Source organism: Hemicordylus capensis, chromosome 6 (assembly GCF_027244095.1).
Source record: "Hemicordylus capensis ecotype Gifberg chromosome 6, rHemCap1.1.pri, whole genome shotgun sequence".
NCBI lineage: Eukaryota > Metazoa > Chordata > Lepidosauria > Squamata > Cordylidae > Hemicordylus > Hemicordylus capensis.
In genome coordinates, this window is record NC_069662.1 from 167,399,829 (window position 1) to 167,425,337 (window position 25,509).

Sequence of the window (25,509 nt, forward strand, 5' to 3'; positions counted from 1 at the left end):
CAGTGACTTGATGTATTGTGAAGAAGTCCCATGTGTGCGCTGTTGAACCAACCTCCCTCCAACGGGTGCTGGGCCAGACGTTGGGCAGTGACCCGCATTCTACTATCTGCTGTACAAAACAAGATGAGATGAGAGCCAGCGTGGTGTAGTGGTTAGAGTGCTGGACTAGGACCAGAGAGACCTGAATTCAAATCCCCATTCAGCCATGATATTTTCTGGGTGACTCTGGGCCAGTCACTTCTCTCTCCGCCTAGCCTACTTCACAGGGTTGTTGTGAGGAGAAACCTTAATATGTAGTACACCGCTCTGGGCTCCTTGGAGGAAGAGCGGGATATAAAAGTAATAAATACATAAATAAATAAAAGCTGCCTTCCTGGATCAAACAAGGCCCAACTAGCTCAGTGTTTTGCTGGTAAGAAGCTTGGCCACCAACGGTGACCCTAGGCCGCCCACTAGAAACTGGCCAGTGGATCTAGGTTACAGGAAGCTGCCTTGTACAGAGTCGAACCATTGGTTGATCTAGCTCAGTAATGTCTACAGGCAGGAGCTCTCCGGGTGGGGGGGGGCGGTTGAGAGCGGTCCTTTGCCCAGCCCTACCTGGAGATGCTGCCAGAGATTGAACCTGGGGCCTTCTGCAGGCAAAGCAGAGGCTCTGCCCCTGAGTGATCGGTCAGTCTTTCCATCCCCATTATAGCAATAGCAATAGCAATAGCACTTACATTTATATACCGCTCTATAGCTGGAAGCTCTCTAAGCGGTTTCCAATGATTTAGCATATTGCCCCCCAACATTCTGGGTACTCATTTTACCGACCTCGGAAGGATGGAAGGCTGAGTCAACCTTGAGCCCCTGGTCAGGATCGAACTTGCAACCTTCTGGTTACAGGGCGGCAGTTTTACCACTGCGCCACCAGGGGCTCTTATAAAATATGCAAGGGAACTACAGTTGCATAGGCTGCTTACTGTGTATAGTTTATTCTGTAATTATTCCCTTGCTGCTCCTTGTGCCTGGAACTGCCTACCTGTTTTACCTGCAGGATGCTGCCTCTCCCCCCCGCCTTAAAATCCCACTTCAAAATCCACTTTTCCCATGAAGTCTTTGGCACCACCCCTTAGTCCTACAAGCCCTTCTATAACCAAACCAGTGACTGAAAGAACTGTGTTTTCTTAGGAACGTAGGAAGCTGCCACATACAGAGTCAGACCCTTGGTCCATCTAGCTCAGTATTGTCTTCACAGACTGGCAGTGGCTTCTCCAAGGTTGCAGGCAGGAGTCTCTCTCAGCCCTACCTTGGAGATGCTGCCAGGGAGGGAACTGGGAACCTTCTGCTCTTCCCAGAGCAGCTCCATCCCCTGAGGGGAATCTCTTGCAGTGCTCACACTTCTAGTCTCCCATTCATATGCAACCAGCGTGGACCCTGCTTAGCTATGGGGACAAGTCATGCCTGCTACCACAAGACCAACTCTCCTCTCCATCTTCTTCTCCTGCCTTTCCCTCCTATGCTGCTTCCTCTGTGTCCAGTTCAGATTGCAAGCTCTTTGGAGGAGAGACATGTACTCTCATTCTTTTGTATGAAAGACACAGGCCTGGTAAATAAAAACACAGTAAATAAAGACAACTAGCTGAACCTGCACAGAGCATCTGTGCGGTAGTTCACTTCCTTTTTTGGGGTTAGTTGGGAGAATTTGTTTGGCTCGTCCTCCCACAGCTCTCTCACTCGCTCTGTCCCCCCAACAATAGCTCTCTTGCTCGCTCTGCCCCCCCCACCGCCTTTCTCGCTCGCTCTGTCTCTCTCCCCTCCGTGCCTCGCTCGCTCGCTAGTCCAGGGGTGCTGGACTAGATGGGCTTGGGCCTGATCCAGCAGGGCTGTTCTTATGAGAAGCCCTATCCTAACTGGTAGTAAATGCTCATGGGAGTTCCTTCCACTGGCTGGCTACTATTGTGGTATTTTAATTGGGCTGTTCCTTGGGGCTTGGAGAAATTTTACAGCAGGACGGTGGTTGAGAATGGATATGGTGATGCTGAGTATTCAGCTATGTTCTCAAGGCTTGCATTCAAGCTGTAGAGTTAGGTTTTTGCTGAACATTGAGATGCTTGTTTTCTGGTCAAAACCTGCTCTTTTGGTGGAGTGGAAATCCCCCATGCCAAAACAACAAGCAAGCAAACAAAAACCCACATAGATGATGTATTAGTAATTATTTTCACATAAGCATAACATTTTCTGGTGCCCATGTTTGCACTTTCTGCTGCTGCTTGTTGCTGCTGCTTCCTCCTTTCTGAATTGGCCACATTGGTCAGGCCATTCAGATTTGGCCCATGATGATGTCACTGAGGGCAGCTGTAAATGAATAAGCAAACATTTTTGGAGGACTACTGAATCTTGTCCAGAGCGGAGAGACAGTGTCTGATACGGCTGAAAATATTTGTGGAAAATGAGTGGTTTGGGCTCAGCTTGTAGGAAGGTAGAATTAGGTTGGGGTGGAGAAGAGGGTAGTCAGAAATGATCCTCTGGCTTTTAAGATCTCTTGGCTGTCAGGAACCAGTGCCCTCGTAGCAGGACCAGCTTGAAGGGCTACAGAATAAAACTCAGAAAGAACCTGAATTCTTCCTGAACCAGTATTCGGAATACTCAGAGCTTCTGGCTGGTCTGGAGTGCAACGCAGGAAACTACAGTGTACCTTCTACTGAGTCAGATCAGTGGTCCATCTAGCTCGGTATTGTCTACACTGACTGGCAGCAGCCAGTTTGGCGTATTGGACAGATATTCCAAGCCCTACTTGAGATGCCAGGGATTCAACCTGGGACCTTATGTATGCCAAGCAGATGCTTTTCCACTGAACTACAGGAAGCTATTTTCCTTCTAGGAAGCTGCCTTACACTGAGTCAGCCCATTGGTTGATCTAATGCAGTAATGTCTGCACTGGCTGGCAGCAGCAGCTTTCCAAGGTTTCAGAGAGCAGGTGGCAGGGGTCTACCTGCTTATGCTGGAATGAACCTGGGACCTCCTACATGCAAAGCAATGGCTCTTCTACTGAATGATGGCTCTTCCACTTAGCTAGCTCTGAGAGAGATGGGGAGAGGTGAAATTTTCTCATTGTTGTATTTGTTCTTTTCCAGAAAGACTTGGGGTACCTAAAGCAATGGCTGGAAGCATTTGTCACACATTTTGAGAAGATCATCACTGTGCATTCCCTGGAACCAAGAAGGTAAATGTTTCTCTTGCAAGTCCAGAACGGGTGGATATGTGTCAGGTGGCTGGATTCCGTTACCTGACAAAGTTTCCCTTCTATATTGCATTTCTTATTGGGTTTTATTGTATTTTATTAATGGTTATGTTATGGTTGCCATGTTTGTTTTTTAAACTGGTTATCTTGTTTGCTAAGGCATGATGGATTTGTATGGCATTATTTTATTTCTGTATTGTGTATTCTTCAGTTTTTATGCTATGGTCTAATGACTGATGCAAATGAAATTGATCTACAAAGTTTTCAAACATCATAAAGTGATAAGGATACTATAAAGCTATAATTGCATTTTTAAAAATAAAATAAACAACAACAAGGAGCACAAAGCCATAGATATAGCCAGCAAAAACTGCCAACACCTGAATCTAGGGGTTCTTAATTCTGGGTGCCCAGATACTGTTGGACTATAAGGATAATATAAAACAATTCTGCTGCTGCTACTAGTAAATACTGCTTTTCAACACAAAGGTTCTCTAAGCAGTTTACATAGAAAGGAATAAGGCAGTTCCCTGTCCCCAGAGGGCTCACATTCTGGGGGGACAAACAGACTGCCGGGTGATCTCATAAGCCTACTGGAAGGTAGGCTATAAACATCCCACAAGGAGCTTCAAAGCCATAACTAGCCAGCAGGAACTGACTTCACCCTAATCCAGGGATTCCTAATTTTGGGTCTATTAGTGGCTACTAGTCTAGTGGCTAGAGGCCACCTCCAGCCTCAGAGGCAAGATTCCTCTAAATGCCAGTTGTAGGGGAGCGACAGCAGGAGAGAGGGCTTGTCCTCAGCGCTTGCCTGTGGGCTTCCCAGCGGCAGCTGGTGGGCCACTGTGTGAAACAGGATGCTGGACTGGATGGGCCTCCTTGGGCCTGATCCAGCAGGCCTTTTCTTATGTTCTTATGCTAGAGCCTTTTGGAAGGGCGGTATAAAAGTTTTAATAATAAATAATAAATAAAATAGATGTTGTTGGACTACGTAATCCCCAGCCACAATGGCCTTTGACCCTAACTCAACTCCCTTTTGGGAGCTGCAGTCCTAAGAACATAAGAACAGCCCTGCTGGATCAGGCCCAGCATCCTGTTTCACACAGTGGCCCTCCAGATGCCCCGGGGAAGCCTCTCTCCTGCTGTTATGCAACTGGTATTCAGAGGCATCCTGTCTCTGAGTCCCACAACATCTGGCGCGACCCTTGTTCTAGTATGCAAGGGAGGAAAAACTAGTAATTTCTGAGTTTATTATATTTTTAATTGCTGTTTAGATTTTTTAAATTGCTGTAATTTCTGGATGGGTTAGATTTTTTTAAATTCTTATTTTACTAGCTGGTCTTGCTTGTCTTTGTTTTTGTGAACTGCCTGGAGCCTCTGGAGTCAGGTGGCATAGAAAATAAATAAATAAATAATTTTCACCAGGCCATGCATGTTCACCTTATATATTTCTATAAATCTTTCTGCCTTATTCCTCAGTCCTCTTTCATGTCTAAACTGAAAAGCCCCAAATGCTGTAGTTCCTGTGCACTGTAAGGCGTGTGCACGTGCCTGCGCTCACAAGTTTTTGGATGTCCACTCCGTGTGATGGGCTAGGCTTGCTTGTGGCTTGCAAACCACCAAAGAGTCATGTGTAGAAACAACTTGCCTTGAGGCGAGAGTTCCACCTGAACTCCCTCCTCCCCCTCCTTTTGAATGCATTATTGGCCTGTGATTAGCACAGAGGCGGTGTTGGTTTCCACACTGCTGTGTTACCACACTGGGGGCCTGATGCAATAACTGCTCAAGATGCTCCAGCTGCTGCTGCAGCACCACAGTTTCCTGCCCCCTTTGTTTGTGTGTGGTGGGGGGGAATGGGAGAGGGAAGGGGTCTTTTTGCTCTCTGCAAGCCCTTTCTCCAGTGATGCATCTGTTCTGTAGAATGCTGCAGTCTGACCTGTGAGGTGTTGGCTGATGGATGGATGCCCTTTGCGTAGGAAGGTTGAATTCCGTGAACTTAGGTTCTCCCTGCTCTGGTCATATGCTCTGGTATGCCATGCAGAACTTCTGTTCTTGCAACAGTACACACTCTGTGCCGCCCATGCAAACTTGAAGCAGTCCTTAAGGCCTCATGGCAAGATGTGGTAAAACTGGACATCCTGTGAATAAGCAGACAGCCCTCTAGGCCTTATGGCTGTAGAGAGAAGGCTGAAAATACCTTAGGAAGCTGCCATATACCGAGTCAGACCCTTGGCCCATCTAGCTCAGTATTGTCCACACAGCAACTTCCATGGAGCCGAGCCCCTGCCAGCAGCCACGTGAGTTGCAGAGGCGATTCCCCACCACAGGGGCTGCTAGGTGGCACGCTGCTTTGCTGAACAGCATTCACCTGCGGTGGGAGTGGAGGTGTGCACCGAATTCATTTACTCCTAAAGGTGCCTCCTGTCACCCCCACCCCACCCCAGGCGGCGCGTTCACGGGCCGCCACTGACAGGTCCTCAGCCTCCACTCCAACATGGAATTCTGTTATCTCTGCAGGATAAATGCTGTAGTTCTACACTCCTCTTAACAGCATCTTAACTTCTTGTTCCAGAGCCCATCTTGCCTAAGCTGCACTGAAGTGGCATCATGGCACATAAGCCCTTTTTACACGCTCTGTTCAACACTCATACAGTCTGTGTACAGTGTAGATAGGTATGGTTATTCACATGCTGAATGCAGGCAGGTACAGTAGTTGGCTTCCTCTTTCTATCCTGCATCTCGGGGGGGGGGGGGTCTGAACCTAGACTGACTTTTAACAGGCACACAGGTACAGTCAGTACAGTCACACAGCTGTGCATGTCTGCAACATAATGTCTGGATGGGACTCTAGAGCGGGGTAGGCAGCGTGTGGCCCTCCAGCTGTTGCTGAACTGCAACTCCCTTCCATCCCCAGCTGTAACACACTGTGGCTGGGGGTGATGGGAGTTGTAGTTCAGCAACAGCTGGAGAGCCACACCAGAGTTGCCTACCCCGGCTGTAGAGGATACCCAGTGTGCAACTTCTTCTCCTTTCACTGCAACCACAATGGGCAGAGGAAGCTGTCTTCTACTGAGCCAGACCTGTGGCCCTTCTACTGTAGGTCAGTACTGGCTGCACCAAGGGTTCTCAAAAGCCATTATGGCCGGCGCTGGTGGGAGTTCAGCATCTGGGGCCCAAGGTTGGTAACCCCTGAGCTACACTGAGGTCAGCGCTTCATGGGGTCAGACGAGCCCAGCCTGCCAGGAACTGAACCATGGCGCTTCTGTGTGCAAGGCGTGAGCTCTGCCACAGAGCGACGGACGGCCCCTCTGTGGTGCTGCACTGTGGCTCTGCTGCTTCCCTTATATAGCCTTAAATCATCATTAAATGTTGCTCTTCGTAATTACATCTTGAAAGCACCTGTAAGGAAATGGATCCTGCTATTTCCCCTTATGATTTCCTTTCAACAGCCCTGAGAAATCGGTTGGGCAGAGAGTGACCATCCAATGACCCACGCCTTCCCCTTTCCCAAAGAGCATGGCGCTCCCAAGGCTCGGCTTTTTGGAGATGCGTTTGCAAGTGTATATCTTCTTTTGTCCCTCTCGTAGGCCAGAGGACTCGGTTTCTGAGATCCCGCTGCTCCCCTGCGATGTCCTCCATGTTCTTGCCCAGCAGCTGACACTCTGTGTTTCCCAGATCTCCCATCAAGAGGTGGCTGAGGCAGGCCTTGGCCAGGCTCTCTTGCTTGTCAAGTTCTTCATCATTATTTGCAGGTATGGATGTGTCTGTGCATTTTGGAGTTTGGGCGGAGCTGGTTGTCATATTTTGGATGTTCTACAGTTGCCATGTGGTGCTCCTACAATGTCAGTTTCACACTTTCTGGGTGAACTCAGTTTCATGGGAACCAACATCTAACACTTCAGGGAAAGAGGATTTACTGTGGTGTGCTTATTCCGCAAGGTACATTCAAATTGCACATTAAACTGATGTGGTAAAACCAGTATTTAAGAAGCAAAAGTGTAAACCTTATGCCTTAGTGGAAACTCTTGTTCCTGTTGGATTACAGTTGAGATGGTGTATTTTGAGGGCGGTTTCTGGGTCCCGCCCTCTTTTTCTTTACATACTCTAATTCTGAGAACGTGGATAATTGGAGTATCTCCCCATGTGTCCACGCTTCGTAACTTTTGAATGGTCAGAAGAGAACCTGAAAGACTCTTCAGTTCGTAGGAGCCAGGACTCGATGTAAATCTTGGACACGCTGGGAGTCTTCTGGAGAGCATTCTCCAGTTTTAAGAGCAAACTGGCTGAACTATAGAAGGGGAGATCTGGAGAACAGCCATCTTTTGCCTTTTGCTGGCATATGACTGATGTTGACTAGGGGAAGGCGAGGGTCAGAATGAGCCCAAGATTTTACGACTCTCCCCCCACCCACCCCCTCCAGCAGTTGCACTGCAAGATCAGAAAGAAGTTTCTCATGATAGCCTTGCAGAAGAGATTGGGATGCAACTTTCTGATCACTGTCTGCCCTAAAAATACTATTTTCCAATGCAACAGTTTGGATTTCTTGTTGAGTCAAGTGCCCTGGGTGGAGGTTTGAAGTAAGCCTGCCTTATGTGTGCTGGGAAAGGGCCAGGCATAAAATGGCAATAAGGCAAGGTGTGGAAATATTAAATTGAAGATTGTTTGTCATACCAGAAATTTGTGGGACTCGCTGTTGAGCTAGAGGGCTAGATAGCATGAGGAATCATGGAATGGGAAGAAGCTGACAATCTTTAATGTTTGTACTTGATCTGGTTCTGCATTTATTTTTGCAAAAGCATTTAACTACCTTTACACAAGATATGGCAATCATTTTGGAGGCCAGAGTGCAACTTGCCTGTGTTTACTGTAAACTCCCTGAACCTAACAAATAGGGCAAGCTATATCAATTGTGCAATAAGTAAAATCTTTGAGTGAGAATACAGGGCTGAAGCCAGAGGTTCCTAGAAGGTTCAAAATGTTAAAACTGATGCCAGCCAATAACAATAATGGTGGTGGGAACAAGAAAGAATTGGGTCCCTGCCCTGAGTAGCTTACAATTGGACAATAGACAGAGAAAGCGAAGGAAAATGGAAGCAATCGTAATTTTTGTCCCTAGACAGTTATTAAAGGGGAATGAATGTGGATGCAAACTTACTTGGATGTGCTTGATATTAAATTGGTTGGCTTTTATATCTTTCTTAAACATTGAATTATTATGTGTGAATTGTTCTTTAAACATGTGCGTGTGTATATGCACATGTGCGTGTGCATGCGCACACCACTCTTATGAGCTGCTAGCTCCTTTTACTTAGTAGGATGAATATTTTGGTGGAAATAAATTGGTTGCACTTGCGAAAGCTTACACACTAGGTAAATACGTTTTGAACATGTTCATGATTTTTTAAAATGGGGGGGTCTTGATAAAAAGTGGTACTGTGTGTGCACGCGTAGACACACACACTTACTCTGCTTCAGATTTCAGTGAAATTACTATTGCTTCCACACTACAGATATTTTAATATACAAGAGTCTCAAACACGCCTCCCCACATTAAACTGATTTAACGGATTTTGGTTTGTGTGGGGGAGGCTGGCTTTAGATCTCTTTTGATGCTATTGGACTCATCTTTATGGAAATTTTCTTTCAGTTTCATTTGAGTGTCTGCATTAGATTGTTGAAAACTGACGCGTTGGTGGATGGGAGGGAGACTGTTGGCAACAGAAGTTTCTCACTGAAGATCTGTTGCTTGGAAGCTGCAAAGCCTGGGTCTGACCCTTGTGGGGCAGTGTGAGTTGTGTCGGCTTTTGTGGATATCGTAGCCGATGTTGATACTGCCCGTCTAAATGATCTCTTAGGGAGATCTGTCAAGCCCATATGGCTCTTTGCCTTTAAATGGGCCTTAAATGGGCTTATTCTGTAAGATGTTAGTGGTCTTGCCCCCTTTTTACGCTGCTTGTCCTATCTTGCGTTTGACGGGAGGTGTTATCCCCCACACCTAAATGTACGTCACCTCATAAAATTATATTTTAAAGGTGGGATATGACTGAATAAATTGGGTATTCCTAGCTCCTGCAGCCGGGCGTTGTAGCCCTAGTCATTGTGTGAATGACTGTATGTACATTCAATTAAAAAGTGAACCTGGCTACAGGCCCCCTCAAATGGAGGGCACAGATAGCAAGTAGACTACTCTGCAGGTGCTGAACTTGTGTAAATCGCTGAACATGTGTGTAGTTCTGTGCATGTGTGCAGGTTGTACATGCGTTGGCCGCAGCATTTGAATAGGGCTTGTGGGTCAGCTGCCATTGAGAGGCCTGCCTCACTCCTGAGATCCACCATTTAAAAAAGAAATCACCTCATTCGAGAATACTGCAGTGACAGGATGCAGTCTTCATGATTTTGGCGTGACCACCTTAATTCCTTCCAAACCCGGTAGCTAAGAGGCACTCAGGTAAATGTTTCACTCAAGCCTCATTCACATGTTGTGTTCCGTGGACATTCAATCTGTGGTGTGTGTGTCTCTCTCTCTCTTTGTTTGTTTGTTTGTGTGTGTGTGTATACACACACACACACACACACACACACACACACACACACACACCTTGTACACATGATGGTTATTCAAACGCCTGGGTTCTGGCGAGAGGCTGTGCTCTCCTCAAACCCTCCTTCATTGTTCGACATCTGAGACTTGGCGATACAGTGCTGGATCTCCCTCGGCTGTGTCTGTTTCCGTGGAAACCAGTCCACCATCATTTCCAGCACATCGCAGTCCTCAAGCGTTTTGGAAATCTCCTTCTCCTTGTCCTACTAACTCCTCTCCATCCTGGCCCTCAAAGCGCTTGAGAGCCGGCCTCGTAAGAGCTGGGCGTCTTTCCCGTCTTCTGGGAGAAGAGCCTCTCTTCCAGCAGAGGCTTGTTGGGAGGCCTCAACCCCAAGAATACTTGAGCTCTTCAGTCAAGAGGAGCATGACTGAGAGCTCTGCGTTGAAGTCCTTGGCCTCCCGATAAGTGGAGGTGGGCCCCCACCAGGTTAACTTCTTGGCCCGGGGCCCCGTTGCCTCCACTTCTCTCTCGGGAGGCGGAGGTGACCAGACCAAATGGCAGAACTGGGAGTTCACTTCTCTTTGTGGTGGTGACCGATTTTACCTCAGAATTTCTGCATGCAGCTCCGTGATTGATGCATGCCAAGCCCACAATTCAATGTATTGCTGCATTGAGAAGAGTGTGTGTGTGTGTGTGTGTGTGTGTGTGTGTGTGTGTGTGTGTAAAACTGCTTTTGCAGACCACACTGACGAATGTCAACAGAAATCACTGTAGGCCTCTTTCACACATTTGTCTAGATAGATGCATGGGAGTGACTCCCTTGGAGACAAATCCCATGCAATAAAGTCAGCTGAGCCCATTGCACGGGGTTTCCCCACAGTCTGTTCCCTTTCAAGGTTCAGCTGCTAGTCCAAAAGTAGCCATGTGGTTTATATGCATGTGTGAATCGGCCCCCAGGGTGTGGGTCAATTTAGACTACCTCTTCCTGAACCCAAAATCATGAGGGATGCTTCTGTATCTCTATCCCATTCCTTGCCATTGTTTAAGGCTGGGATTCTCAATCTTGGGTCTGCAGACATTGAACTACAACTCCCATCAGCCCCAGCTACAATTTATTGTGGCTGGGATGATGGGAGTTGTAGTTCAGCAACATCTGGAGGAGGCCCCCAGTTTGGGAACCACTGATCTAGGCCATGAAGCATACCACAGTTTAAAGAGCTGGAGGAAACAGGACACTTCTGATGACTTGGGCAAGTGAGCCAAGCCACATGCTACAAAAGTTGGTCCGTGTGTTGTGGCTTTTTTGTCGTGTTCTGGTTTGTTTTAAGAAACAAACTTTCCTCTGTTCAGCAGAGATTGGAAAAGGTATTTCCTAGGGGCCAGCATCAGTTTATTCCTCTCACTAGCACAAGACGGGAGTGTGGGTGTGCCTGCCTTGCTAGATAACTGTAGGCCAGAAGGAAGTAGATTCTGAGGGAGTGCAGAACCCAGCCTCTCCATCCTGGTTTGAAAGCTGCTTTTTGAAATGTGGAATGAAAAGTTCTCTACTGTTCTGTGTAGAACCTCTTGTTCCACATTTGCATCACTCACAGATCTTACCAGGGGGAAAGGCTTTGCAGCATTTATGTTAAGCAAAACATATTCACTTGCATATTATGTACTATACCTAGTGCTAAACAGGATTGCTACCTCATAGTATGCCTTGAGACAGTTCATTTAAATTGGGGATTCCCAACTCTGAGTCCCCAGATGATGTTGGACTATACAGTCCGGTTGCAGTTGCCGCCAACTCATATGATGGTGACTTGGGACCGAGCCTTCTCTGTGGCTGCCCTGGGGCTTTGGAATACATTCCCTACTGACGTAAGAGCATCTCCTTCTTTGTTGGTTTTTAGGAGGACCCTAAAGATGTACCTGTTTTCTTTTAATTGAAATTGAAATTTTAATATGTGTTTACTCATCGAGGTTTTTACCTGTTTTATGAATTTTAACTGTTTTATATTATGTTTATGTTTGTTATGTTTTAACTTGTACACCGCCTGGAGATTTCTATATCAGGAAGTATAGAAATATGATAGATAGATAAATAAATATAGCACTCATAATTCCCAGCCACAATAGCCAAAGGGATGATGAGAGTTATAGGACCGGGTCTCATGATCAATGAGACCCAGTTTGGAGCGGGGAGGGAGCCCTGGGTGGCTGGATCAACCGCCCACGCGATTGCCGGCTCCGTGATGGAGCCGGCAGGGGCTGGGAGGAGCGGGGGCCAATCGGCCCTCGCAAGCTCCGGCATGCCCTGTGCGAGTGCGCAGGGCATGCTGGCAAGACCCCCGGAGCCTGGAGGTGGCTTTTCGGCTCCCCTCCGGGGGTCTCCTCATGAGTAGCCACGGTGCGGAGCCGCACTGTGACTACTCACGATCAGACAGCCTGGGTTTGCAGAGCGCAAGGGGAAGGGTACTTGAGCGGGTTACCCGCTCTAGAACCACCAGGCTCGGCTGCGAGCCTGGTGGTTCTCATGATCAGCAAACATCGGGCTAGCAGAGGCTAGCCCGATTTTTGCTGATCGTGAGAATGGCCCCATAGTCTGCCATCTGTGAACCCAAGATTGAGAACCCCTGATTTAAATCAGCCCCAGGTTAACAGTTGGTAGGCTGAGGCTGAGAAGGAATTATCAACCCAAGGGCCACTATTCATGACTCGTCAAGGATTTGTTGAACCCAGGTCTTTCCAAGGCCCCACCGTCTTCTCACTGGTGCTCAAGAAACAATGGAAAATAATTGGATGCTTAGTGACTTGTTCAAAAGCGTGATTTGCATTTTATTATTAGCATTGCACATTAAAATATGCAAAGCAAAGATGAATATCAATAAAAAGCATGCCTTATTTTCTAGTCATTTCCAGCATCACAAGTAGCTTCGATACCAGCAGCAAATGCTGCTTGTTTCTTACGTTTTTAGTTTATCGCTTTGCTTCACTGCAGCCTTTCATCGCTGGAAACTTTCCACCTCATTTAGTAGTAAAAATAGACAATTTATAAAATGAAATATTCTGCCAAGCCTGGTTGTGCTTCCTACTCCGGTTTTTTCCCCGGGAGTGGGTGTAAGGCTCAGAGAACATTAGGGCTACCTGTTTTTCCAGTTCATAGCTGCTATTAGGCATGCATGGGAATTCGTTATCTTTCCTCCCAGAACCAGCTGTGACCTTTGACCCCACAGTCTAAAATGAGAAACCTCCAGCTTTTTCTATAAACATACTCCATGAAATAATAGCTGATGGAAGTGCTCGTACCTCTGTATCATAGGGTTTCTCAAACTTGGGTCCCCAGAGGATGCTGGGCTACAACATCCGGCATCCCCAGACACTGTGGCCTTGGCAGCTGGGGATGCTGGGTGTTGTAGTCCAACAACCTCTGGGGACCCAGGTTTGAGAACTGTTGCTGTACAGGATAGGAGTCTGACATAGTGCAATCTGTTGGAGATAGTGCCCAAAGTGACACTGTGGTGCAGTAGCTAGAGGCTTTGGTTCAGGTCACCCACATTCAAATATTGCCCAGAAGCTCACTAGGTAACCACCCTTTGGTTGACTCTACTCTCACGCTTGCTGTGAGGCTAAAATGCTTCTCTGAGCTCTGCAGAAGGACAGAGTACAAATCTCATGAACAAAATAGTAGTGCTAATGCAGCAGGTTAAATTTGAATTTTTGGAACAGGGAATGCCCCGAAAATTTGTTTGTTTGTTTACTTACTCACTTTATTTATTTAACCTATTTTTATACGCCCAAAACCTGTGTCTCTGGGCGGTTTACAATTAAAATCATTTAAACCTTAAAACCATTAACATTAAAGTCATTTAAAACCAACATTAAAAATTAAAAACCACATGTAGCTTTTCTAACAGTGGATCAGTCCCTATAAGGAAAAGTGAGGCGTAGGTGCCCTGAATAAGATCATCCTTTTTTGAATGCTATATTAGTTTGGCACACACAGTTCCCTGTTTTGTACTTACAGATGTAAATTGCAATGGACACCCCCACCCCACCCCGGCCAATTTCTGAACATGCATGGGTGGAGAGTGGGCCACAGCTGCAGGCACAGGGACCAAAGCTCATCTCTGCCCCTTTCCAGTTAGAAAAGACCTCCAATAGCGAATCTTGAGTGTGTTGGAAGTACTCGCTCTAGCACTTAGTCCTGGAACCTGTTTCCAGGGTGCAACCCTGAGCACGTGCAGAGTGTTTCCCTCATTACCAAGCAGCCACAATCTGTAGTGTGTGTTTGGTCGCTGGTGGGTGTGGTGAGGAGGGCAGCTGACGGCAGAGAGCCAGTCTGGGCTTCACAACACTGGACTGACGTTGTCATGAGTCTGCCTCCCGGGTGCTTGCTTCTGTGCCCCTGCAGTGAGAGCCCAATCAGTTCAGCTGTGTGAACCGACTATGCGCCCTCCTTCAAAGGCAGCTGACCCTGTTTGCTCCCAACTTCCCGGAGAAGGGAGAGCATGGAACAGAGCTATAGTGTCGAGTCCTCCCACTCTTAATTGCTGGTTGCTGGACTCCTGCCGCTGGGTCTCCAGTGGCTGGGGACCTTGTGTCACTCGCGCCTTGCCACTCAGCTCTCGCTTTGCAACCGCACTCCCTTTCCTTCCTCCGTCCCGGCGTGTGCTGCCTCCCTCCTGCCCGTCTTCTTGCCCTGCGAGCGCGGTGGCTGTTGGCTGGGCTCCCTGGGGCCCTTTTTTCGAACTGTGGGTTATTCTTGGCTTCTCGCCTCGGAAAGCCTTGTCTTCCTGTGAGGCCTGTGGTCTGGGAGTGAGAGATAAGGCCTGGCCGATGCTTGCTTCTCTCATGCACAGTTCCCAACCCAGGGGGCCAGGAGCCTGAAGTGGAAATCTCTGACGGAGTCGCTGCTTGGCGGGTCTGCTCTTGTTAATTCCCTGGTCAGGAATGCTTGTGGGGGGAAGCCATGCGCGCACCTGCCTCTTCTGGAGTGTGCTCTTGCTGGCAATGCGCACACACACACACACACACACACACACACACACACACACACACCGGCTAGACACTAAACGGACTTTGTGGAGCAGCCTGGGTGGTTGGTTCTCTGGAGCTGTGCCGCTTAGACGCATGGGTGTGTGCCAGGAGCAGAGAGTTGTTTGTTCAGAATAATGGAGTTCACAGAGAGTTTCCAGCAAAGGCCTGTCTGGCCGGCTGTTTTTCCCTCCGCAGTGATGGGAGAGGGACGACAAGGGGGGAGCGATGGGAAAGGGACCACTTCCTCCAGCAATATTTTTCAGGCTCGGCCAAAGTTGTCTGTATGCTGCGCACAACTAAGCACTACAGCCAGATTTGGGAGTCTTATCTCAAATGTGTAAAATTTACATTTATGCAAATTGGCGGTGTGTGTGTGTGTGTGTGTGTGTGTGTGTGTGTGTGTGTGCGCGCGCGCGCATGTGCCCTATCCACCCCCAGCAGAGTACCTCCAGTGACTGTTGCTGGTGTCTGTCTTATGTTTCTTTTTAGATTGTGAGCCCTTTGGGGACAGGGAGCCATCTTCTTCATTTTTTATTTCTCTGTGTAAACCACCCTGAGCCATTTTTGGAAGGGCGGTATAGAAACTGAATGAATGAATGAATGAGTGTGTGTGAGAGGGAGGGAGGGAGGTTTGCAGAAATGTTGTGTGTTCTTCTCATGGTTGGCATGCTTTATTCTGAACCCCATGGCAGAGTTATGGCAAAATTTGGACACTTTTGGTAAGCTTTCACCAGAACGTTACCAGAAATATTGACATTTAGAAAAAGATTTATGCAGAAGAGGTGTTTGGTATAATACACTCAAACTGACTGGTGCAGCATAGGTGAAGCTGCAGTGTGTAGAGTTGGGCTGTGGGTCCATCTAGCTCAGTGATGGTCAACCTGAGGCTCTCCCAGTTGTTGGACTGCGGCTCCCATTATATCCACCTGTAGTCGGTGGTGGCTGGGGATGATGGGAGTTGTAGTTCAATGGCTGGAGAGTCTCAGGTTGGCCGCCACAGGGCTAGCCCTTCCTAAAGAAGTTGGCGTGGCCCCATCATTGTACCCCTTCAGACATGGCCCTGGGCAGGTTGTGGCTTTCTGTGCAGGTGTTGTACTGGATTGATCTGCTAGCCCAGAGGTGTCAAACTGCAGCCCTCCAGCTGTTGTTGGCCTACAACTCCCTTCACCCCCAGTCCCAGTGGCCAGTAGCCAGGGATGATGGTAGTTGTAGGGCAACAATACCTAGAGGGCTGCAGTTTGACACACCTATACTAGTCCCCTCCCCCTGTTTGCCATCTGTGCATGGCGAAGCGAATGGGAGAGTGTTGGATCGCCAGCCGTCTGGCAAGCTCCATGGCCATCTCCTGGGTCTCCCTACATTCAGCTTGTATCTGCAGGCCCTTGCTGAATGCAGGGTTCCTGGTGACAGGGAGGAACTCTGTAGACCAGCCCTGAATGCGGGGAGAGCTGGAGTGTGGGAAAACGGCAAACCTGTGTGCTCCTGTTTTTCCAACTACTGTCATCAAATGCCTAAAAAGGGCTTCTGGTGGGTTGTGCTTGTGTGTTGCTGGTTTTTGGCGTGTGACTTCTGGATATTTGCTGCAAAATGGATATTAGAAAACCAGGAACATTGCAAAATAGCATGTTAGTGAATTAGAATGTATAGAGAATTAAACATCAATCGATATATACTTTACACACGGCGAGTTGCGTAGTGGGTAGCAGCAATGTCTACCTGGGTGAAGCCTAGATTTAGATAACATCAAACCCCAGCCCCAGGTGGAGTGTATGCTTTAAAATAAAATATACTCCTGGCCTTGGGCAGTCTTTATATACTCCAGGGCCTTGGGCAGTCTTTATCATCGCCTGCTATCTGATCCTTCTAACTGGAGATGCCAGGAGTTGAACCTCGGCCCTTCATGCCCATGTGAAGCTGGAACCCCTCCCCAGTGCATGTTCAGAAGGCATGCCAATGGGGAAGAGTTCCCTTCAGCAGCTAAAAGAACAGGTTGGAGAAGAGGAGATAATACAACTTTCCTCTGGTAGTCTCTCCTCCCACCCCCCTTCATGATAGGCTTGAAATGCCAGTGCAACTTCCCATTTCCCACGGGGCAAAACTTCACCTTCTTAATGTCTGGTTCTTCCACAGCCCTTAAAGACAGGGAAACCCTGCAAGGAACATCAGTGATGCCACAGAGAGCAAGGTAGCAAGCACCTCCCTGGACAAGTCACTCCCTGCTCGCTACCGGCACTTCTGTTGCCGAATTGTAAACTGGCAGTGAGCAGCAGGCTGCATCTAAGCATGCTTCCTTCAACGTTAACGCCATCAATTATGCTGGTCCCCTCCCTCAAACTGCACTTTGCCCCTTGTGTGCCCCTTCTCCCATTTTTTCCTTGTGCCTCTATTGACCAAGAAAAAATGGGCAACCCTAGAAAGGCAGAGCTAGGGAAAGAGAGAGATGTTTTCCATGACTGAGAAGAGGGAGGGAGGGAGGTGGTTGATTGAGCCTGGGCACGAAGGAGTCCTCTGTGTCAGAAGCATGTGGCCAGGTTGAGCATGCCTGATGTTAGTGGGGGAATTCTGGGTTGGCATTCTGGGATTTTCCTTAGGGGATTCTGAATGCTTTTCTTTGAGTATTTTGTGCTATCATTTTGTGGGGTGGATGGCGGAGCTTGTTGTATTGCAACCTTTCCTGGCAATTTTCAGTAGGTTGACTTAGCAATAGCAATAGCACTTACATTTATATACCGCTCTATAGCTGGAAGCTCTCTAAGCGGTTTACAATGATTTAGCATATTGCCCCCCAACATTCTGGGTACTCATTTTACTGACCTCGGAAGGATGAGTCAACCTTGAGCCCCTGGTCAGGATCGAACTTGTAACCTTCTGGTTACAGGGCGGCAGTTTTACCACTGCGCCACCAGGGGCTCAGTTAGAGGAGCACCTGGTAACTCTCTCACTGTGGACAGACTGCTGGTCTGTGTTGAATTTGTACCGAATACAGCCCCTTGCTTGCTGTGCCTATTTGCCTCTCGTGTGTGTACATTCACACAGATTTCCCTAGGCAAACAATCTGATCCCATGGAGAGAACCTGCTCGTTTTACAGACTTACTCTCGCATGAGGCTGCTCCTTTTGTTTCACCTAAAACAGGTTTTCCTCTGCCAAACGTTGGAGGGCATTGTGTGGGTAGAGGAGGAGGTGCAAGCCACTTTGGACCACTGAAGATTTACAGGTCGCTTGCAAAGAGTCCACATCTGCCATCTCCACAGCCTTGAGGGCTGGACGGTCTGCTCTCCAGCTAAGGCTGAGGTTCCCAGGAATTCATGCTCTCTAAATTCATGTTTAAGAATTCATTTATATGCAAATTTTTGTAGTGAAGAATCGCAGGACAGCAGCCCCTCCCCCGTGCCTCCAGTCACTCTTTCTCTCCTTTAGCCATGATGGGAGTTCATTGCTGTGCAGTGCATTGTAAATAATAAATATCATGGTTATGGTTCCATTCTGTGCTACATTAGCATGCAGTGCAGAAGTTAACTGGCTTAGGTTTGGCTGTTGCAGTACAGATGACAAAGGACACTGTGCCTCCCCAGACAACTGGTGGTGTGCCACCGCCTCTCTCATGGTGCCTTGCTCCTTTGCAGGAATCTAGAAAACGTCCAAGCCGACCAGCCTGCCGTTTTCATTCATGAAGTGATCAGCTTGCTGTCTGCTTATTCTAACAAGGTAAGCTTGGGACTCCTGATGCTATCCATCGTGTCGGGACTGGAGCACTACCTTGACAGCTTGGTTTCTAGGGATTCGAAGTCGCTGAGGAAGTGCACCTACTTGGATCGGTGCCTTTCGGGGAAGGCCTGAGGGGGTTGGAGGCTGAAGAGAATGGAGCTTGCACAGGCCTTGGTGGGGGCGGCGGGGGGGGGGGTGTTGGCGGCAGTCTTGCAGGAGCAATAGCCAAGCATTGCCTGACAGCGCCAGTTAGTTGGTTCTGCTCCCCACCCCACTTGGTTTGCATCACTGCCCAAGCATGGACCAGAAGCAGGACTGGGCAGCTGCGTGTTGGGGTGGCATACTTAGTCCCCCTGAACACACACTTCTTTGTCCCTTCGTGGCCATTGTTGCGGTGTACAGAATAGTCCTCAAAGGTGACCTTCTGAATGGTTTTTCTTCCTTTGGAGCCAGCAACAGTTACTCAACTGTGTTTTTCCTTTCCTTAAAAAAAAAAATTAAACTCTGAAGGGGCCTTGTTATCAAACAAATTAAATTAGCACCAGTGGTCTATCTGGCATTTCATATCTTCAAAGTGCACTTAATGAAATGAATATATCTCCAGTGGCGGTTTGGTTGGGGAGAGGGTTTTTCTTGGAAAAGGGAAAGGAAGGAAAGAGACAGGCCAGCCCAGTCTGCCGATTAACGGGGCTCCTTGTGTCCTTCACAGCTCAAGAGCACCGAGGGGCGGCCTTTGCCTTGCAGAAGTCAGCTGGAGAATGTCGCGCTCTATGCACTGCACCTCTACGAATGCCTCTTTGATCCGTACCAGACATGGAGGAGACAGCTGAGTGGGTGAGTGTGCCCTTGGACTCCTGCAGGCGGCTTCCACCACCAGTGGGCAGATTAACCATTAACTGGATCTGGCTGGAGTTCAATGGGCCGTACCTTGCAGATTTGTTAGGGTCGATTAGGTGGGGGTGGGTGCCTGGTGGTGCTTGACTGCAGAGCCAGTTCTGTGCCTGATGTGCTGATCTCCATAACAGACTCCGTCATGCTGTGTTTGGCTGCTTTTGAGCCAGGAACCTGGGAAGCTGCTTGATACCAAGTCAGACCATTGATCCACCCAGCTCAGGATTGTCAGCAGCTCTCCACGGTTTCAGGCAGGAGTCTTTCCTCTCCATGTCTGGGGATGCCAGGGCTTGGACCTGGGCCCTTCTGCATGCAAGCAGATGCTCTGCCACTGAGCCAAGGCCCCCTTCCCTAAGGGAGATTTACTAAAGCAGGCAGTGCTCACATGTAGTCACCCATCCAAATACAAACCCAGATGGACCCTGCTTAGCAAAGGGGCAATTCATGCTCGCTTCTGCAAGACCAGCTATGCTGAAAAACCAAAGAGGACTTGAAAATGAACACCTGAGGTTGCCTTAAACCAGAGGTTCTCGAACTCGGGTCCCCAGACATAGTTGGACTACAGCTCCAGCCACAATGAGCTGAAGTACATAAACTGTGAATGGCGTAAATCAGCTTGCCTGTGCTTGTGCAGTGCTGCTTACATTGGGAACAATATTAGCTCTTGCACCCCCCCACCCCCACCGGGGCTGAGTTCCACATATGCTGCAGCACCAACTGGCATTGCCTTCGAATCATGTGGGCCATTGAAAGTAATGAGGTCTAGAAACTTGCTTTTTAGCAGGCTGTGGGGAGGGAAGAGAGCAAGTGCTTTGTGTCTCAGGCTGCTGAAATGTGTGCCAAATGTTAAACTGCGATCACACAGTGCACAAGGATAGAAATGCATTGGAAGAGCCCTGGCCTTGAATAGAACCACTGAAGCTCTTGGCCATGGGAGCTTTTTTCTCAAGCGTGCGTGCTTGTGCTTCACCACACTGTGTTAGAACTCCTGCCTTGAAAGCAGGCGCATATGCAAAGCCTCTCTCACGCTCTTTTGCATTACTTGCTTCTCCTAGGGAGATCATCAGCATGAAAGAGAAGAGCAAATACAAGTTTGCACCAGCTGTATTGCCTCAGGAATTCAACTCTTTTTTCCAAGGTAAATGCCACTTTGTCAGATTCATTTTCCCTCTCGTTCTGCTCCTCCTCCTGGCCTGGTGCCTTCCCTGGATCATTCTCTTGAGAATGGTGGCGTGTCTTTCTCTGGCTCGCTGCTCCACTTGCTGCTCCGAGGGCTTTTCTGTCCTGGAATGAAGCGGTGCCCCAATTGTATGTTCCAGAACTGCTTCCCGAGCCCTTTGGCAGAGTAAAAACTTCTTCCACTCCTGCAATCTATTCTGCAAGCTAGCTGAATTTCTTGCATTTTGACCTGGCAGACCTCTGTGTCTCCCAAAAGCTTCTCTATTCTTCTGGCAAGAGACATTTATTGGACTGATGTCTACTCTAAGAGACTGATGACTTCACAGCATTTCTGCGGTAGAAAGTTTTCCCACAAGCTGAATTGGGTTCACCTCTTGGTTCTGACTCCTTCCCCCCGCCCCGCCCCCGGTAGCTGTCACCAGGGTTTACAATGTTGCCCTTATCATCTAAAATGTTGTAACGGGGGGGGGGGGCGGGGGCAGAAAAGCATTAACAGAATGTTCTTCATCTCAACAGCTTTTGCTGAAGCTTTTGAACACGTTTCCAAAAGCATCCCCACTCTGAGTGTGCACTGCCAGAGTCCAAATGCAATGCAACTCAGCCATGTGCCATCCTAGCCAGATCCAAAACAGGCTGAACTCCTAATCCCAGACCCACAGTTCTGCTGACCAGGAGAGCCTCTGTCCCATTTGGATTGGGCTTCAGTCTGCTCACCCCCCTCATTCGTTCCACTATTGACCACCAACACCCATTCAGAACCTTGATGGCCACCCTGGAATATGATGGAAAGGAGAGAGAGTTGGTTGCCCCCTGCATATTGATGGCACTAGCTTTGCTATTTTGAGCATCTGAAAAGTGTTTAGAAATGCAGTGATGATAAAGCTTTGCTTCCTGGAGTGCCTCCTTGGGCAAGCTTGGATTTGGGAGTTTTTCTTCTTCCTCCTGTTGTCTTGCTTGCTTTGATCTTCTTTGAGTGGTTTACTTCATGTAACTTGGCCACTTGGCCTCTGGCCTGAGTTGAGTGCTTCACAGACTGCTTTGTTTGCTAAATGCACTTCACTGGTGGTTTTTTGGAGGCAGTTTCTGAACCAGGTAAGCTTGGCTACACACAGGACTGAAGGCATATACGTTACTGGGGTGTTGAAAAGGCACAGAATGTGGCACTGAGCATAGTTTGTTTTCCAGTGTTTGTTGAAAAACGCCACCAAAGGGGCAGGTTTCTAGCCCTTAAGGCTGCGTGGATTTGCTTGGAAGCATTTTGGACAAGGTCTGCTCCAGTCTCACCAGAGAAATGTCAAACTTCCCAGTGACCGTGGGGTGGTGCTTCATTGGCCTGCTGTGGCTAGTACAAACTGAAGAGATGATGCAAAATACGAAATTATGTAAAGTTGTGTAATTAATTCAGGTCCCAAGACTTTTTAATTTGCTGTACTTATGCTCAACTTCTGTATGCATTGGAACCCAAAGCAGCTTCCTAAAAAGTGAAACCAACTGCAGGTTTACAAGCAACAAACTTCTGGCCATGGACCAGAAGTTAAATTTGCTTGATTGAAAGGGGGCAAACTTAGAAACATGGTTGCAAACTACAGATTTCCCCTCGCATGGCCACAGAATTTTAGCTTTGTTGGCAAGGAAAACCTGTTCTGTGCTAGAAGTATTCAGGAATTTGTAATGTTGCTTGTAACTAGGGATGGATGAGTTCCTTTCCCCGCACTTGCTTGTGATGGATTGGCTCAGAATGTGTGTGTTTTTAAAAAGCTATTCCACGCCCACCCCACCCACCCCATTGGAAAATAAACTCATCATTTTCTGTTAGTGACATCAGGAGTTTTCAAATTTGGGCCCCCAGATGACGTTAGGTACAGTCAGTCCTTGGGGGGGGGTATGAATTGAGGCAGCCACCCTGAGGCCTGTGGAGGCACGGAGATTATTGCCTGGAGTATACTCTTGCCTGTCCACACTGCCACAGTCCCAGAGCATGGTTGCTGCTGCAGCCCCTGCGCTCTGGCCCAGCTGGGCCCCCACGAGCCCCGCTTCTCTTCTCAGCAGTGCACAGCTGTGGCAGCATCAGCTGGGCAGGCAAGTCTGGCCTCTGCAGAGCCCTGCACCTCAGCAGGGACAGCCTTGGGCAACTCTTGCCATCCTCAATGGCCTTATGTCTGGGAATGATGGGAGTTGTAGTCCAGCAACATCTGGGGACCCACGTTTGAGAGCCGATGAGTTATGCAGTTCTGACATTCATGGCAATTGGAATGCCTCTCCTCCCTGTAAGGCTGCTTTTGAAAGTGACAAAGGAAAAGCCTCTTAGGTCTGCCGGTGCAGGGGAGGATGGTTGTAGTGCAATTCATCTGCCTTAAGAGTGTGTGTGTGTGTTTGTTTTTAAGTTTGCTCCCTGGGAGGCAGGGCATCCCTACAATCATTGATTATCAGCCAGCTTCTTCTCCTGCCAAGATACCTACATCTTGACTTTAAAGGGGGTCACTGTAAATTAAATAGATCTCTCCTGTCTCCTTGGGCAGGTTACAAGGGTAACTGAGTGACTAAATTAAAATGTAATAAAAGTCAGGGGAGCTGTGCTTTTGCTGAGGTTCCAGCTATTGAAGGACCATTATCTCTCTTCCCCCCTACTCCACCAATCCAAATCTGATTTCTCTCGTTGGTTGCTTTCCATTTCTCCCCTGGGATACTGGAAGGGCTCAAGGTCAATAAATGCTGAGCCGAGCCCTGTGAGAAGGGAAATTTGTGCAGTTGGTAGTGTGTATAGGTGGGAAAGCCTCAAAATAGAAAAGGAGATGAATTTACAGAAAGCGTTGCAGATTTCAAAAATATCCCTTGGAGTTTTAGGGGCTTTTCTGCCAGGTGCCTGTGATGAAAAGGGCTTGTCTTGATTGGCTTTTAATGGTTTTGGTGCAAGAGGGGGATTCCTCGTGGCCATTTGGGTCTGAACAGAGCTGGGTTGCTTTCGGCACAGGGTACAGCAGCTGGACGATTGCATGACCGTACGTGTCCTTTGGTCATCGGCCCCTTAGCGTGGCTGATCCACGTTCATAACTTGTTTAATTACTTGCTACATTTGAGAGAGGGAAGGGGGAAACGAGCAAATTCAGGGGCCAGCTTTTTCTTGAAGAAACCAAGTGGAACAGTTCTGGGAAGGGAGGAGTCCAATAAGGGGCCACCTTTTCTTAACTCGAAATCAGTGGGGACAAGTTAGTCGTGACTAACTTAAACCCCATTAATTTCAGTGGGGACTTAGTCAGGTGCCGCTGCCGTTGGATACAACCCAGACTGAATTGCAGAATAGTCCTGTGTTCCAGCTGCTCCAAATTGGGATCAATGCCACGCGGAGGTGGCTGCTCATGGCACAGCTGTCTGTGCAGTAGGGCATGCTTCTGGTGCACAGCGGGGTGCTTCATAAAGAAGTGGAGCCCCTTATCGTGCCAGGGGTGGCTTGGACAGCATGCGCAGTGCTGGGAGGAGCAGAGAAGGCTAGTCGCTCTGAACACAACTGCTGCTGCACTCCCACACACTGTCCCAGCTGCTGCCAGGGTGGCGTGGGGCTCAGCTTCCTGTAAAGGAGCCCCACCACAGAAGCGTGCATTTCTGCACGGGGGCGGCCATGCTATGAGCACTTGCCTCCATATGACACTGGCACGATGGCGCCCTTTATTTGGATTTGGAGTGGGCTAATCTGCAGTTCAGTCTGGCTTGTACCCAAAGGCAGTGAATCCTGACTTAATGGCTGAGTTTTCAGCCCTGTGCAGAATGGATGTAAAATTACTCGTCAGTTGGACTCTCTGTGGCCCTGATTAATGTGCAAGTTAGGACCTTCTTGGAGATGCTACTCCACCAAGATACTTGGAAACATTGGCTGGGATGGGGCTTCACGGCCATTGAGCTCTGCTGTCGTGCCAGACATGGAGGGCAAGCTGGAATGTGTCGCTTCCCTCAGTGTCCCTCGGACTGGCACATGGCTCCCGGGTGATGGTGCTGCCATCTTGGTGAGGCCTCTTTATTGCCAGGAAGAAGCTGGGTAGAGAGCACCACAAAGCAGTGTGGCGGTAGTAAGAGCATTTGAATGGACGGCCCACAGAAGGAAGAGGGCTTGTCTGGAATGTTGGCTGGCTGGCTTTGGATGTAGGGAAATGGCTCTGGACCTGGAGGGACCAATCTCATCCAGGGCTCTCCCCTCTTCTCCACCCCCACCACTTATTCAGTTGTTGCCAGTGTGCATTTTGAGTGGAGATCACTTCATCACTTCTCGGTGTGGTTGCAGGCAGGATGTTGCAAGGTGGAGGGAATCAACACTGGCTCACAGCCCCGCTCAGTTCCACAATTGAAGGTGCTTTCCACTCAGCCCAAATTAGCCCTGAATCACTCTGAGGTCACATCTGAGGGCATATTGGCACCTAACAGGGTGTGAATGGGAAATCTACTCTGTCATGTAGTCCAGCCCAGGGTTGATTTGATGGGGAGGGGGAGGGGAGGTGGGGAACCAGATTGGTTGTTTGGAGGACCCCAGTTTGAGAATGCTTGTCTTATTCTGAAATGAAAGTGTCTGTTCTGGCTGTGCCTACAGGTTCTGTCTGCTGCTGACATTTATGGCTCCAAGGCTAACACACATACTCTCTCTCTCTCTCTCTCTCTTCTTGTATTAGAGTGTTTCCACGAGGGTGAACAGCTTCCTGAGGCCCTCCAGCTGCGGCTAATCCACCTCTTCGGAGCGATTATCTCTGGAGCCAAGGCAAGGCTTTCTCTCACTCGGAGCCTCCTGCTTTTGTGGAATTTGGACTCTGCATTCAAAACGAGTCAGGAAGAAGTACTCCAATGTTGCCACATGATGATAGCTGTGTGGCTGCTTTTATGTTTCTTTATACTGAAGTCTCAGTTGTGGTCTGATGAGGTTGGGAATGTTGTCTGTTTTCCACCCTGGGAGATGGGGCATCTC

General features: G+C 48.5%; 1 protein-coding gene across 5 annotated transcripts in view; it reads left to right on the forward strand.

The window, feature by feature from the left end:
- NBEAL2 (neurobeachin like 2) overlaps positions 1–25,509 on the forward strand; it is a 168,751-nt gene that overhangs the window by 67,271 nt on the left and 75,971 nt on the right. For all 5 annotated transcript variants that reach the window (XM_053260941.1, XM_053260942.1, XM_053260943.1 and 2 more), the window contains exons 2-7: positions 3,117–3,205; positions 6,811–6,975; positions 18,413–18,494; positions 19,204–19,328; positions 20,441–20,523; positions 25,220–25,305. In XM_053260941.1, the coding sequence (XP_053116916.1) occupies positions 3,117–3,205; positions 6,811–6,975; positions 18,413–18,494; positions 19,204–19,328; positions 20,441–20,523; positions 25,220–25,305 (630 nt within the window). The remainder of the gene's footprint in view (positions 1–3,116; positions 3,206–6,810; positions 6,976–18,412; positions 18,495–19,203; positions 19,329–20,440; positions 20,524–25,219; positions 25,306–25,509) is intronic.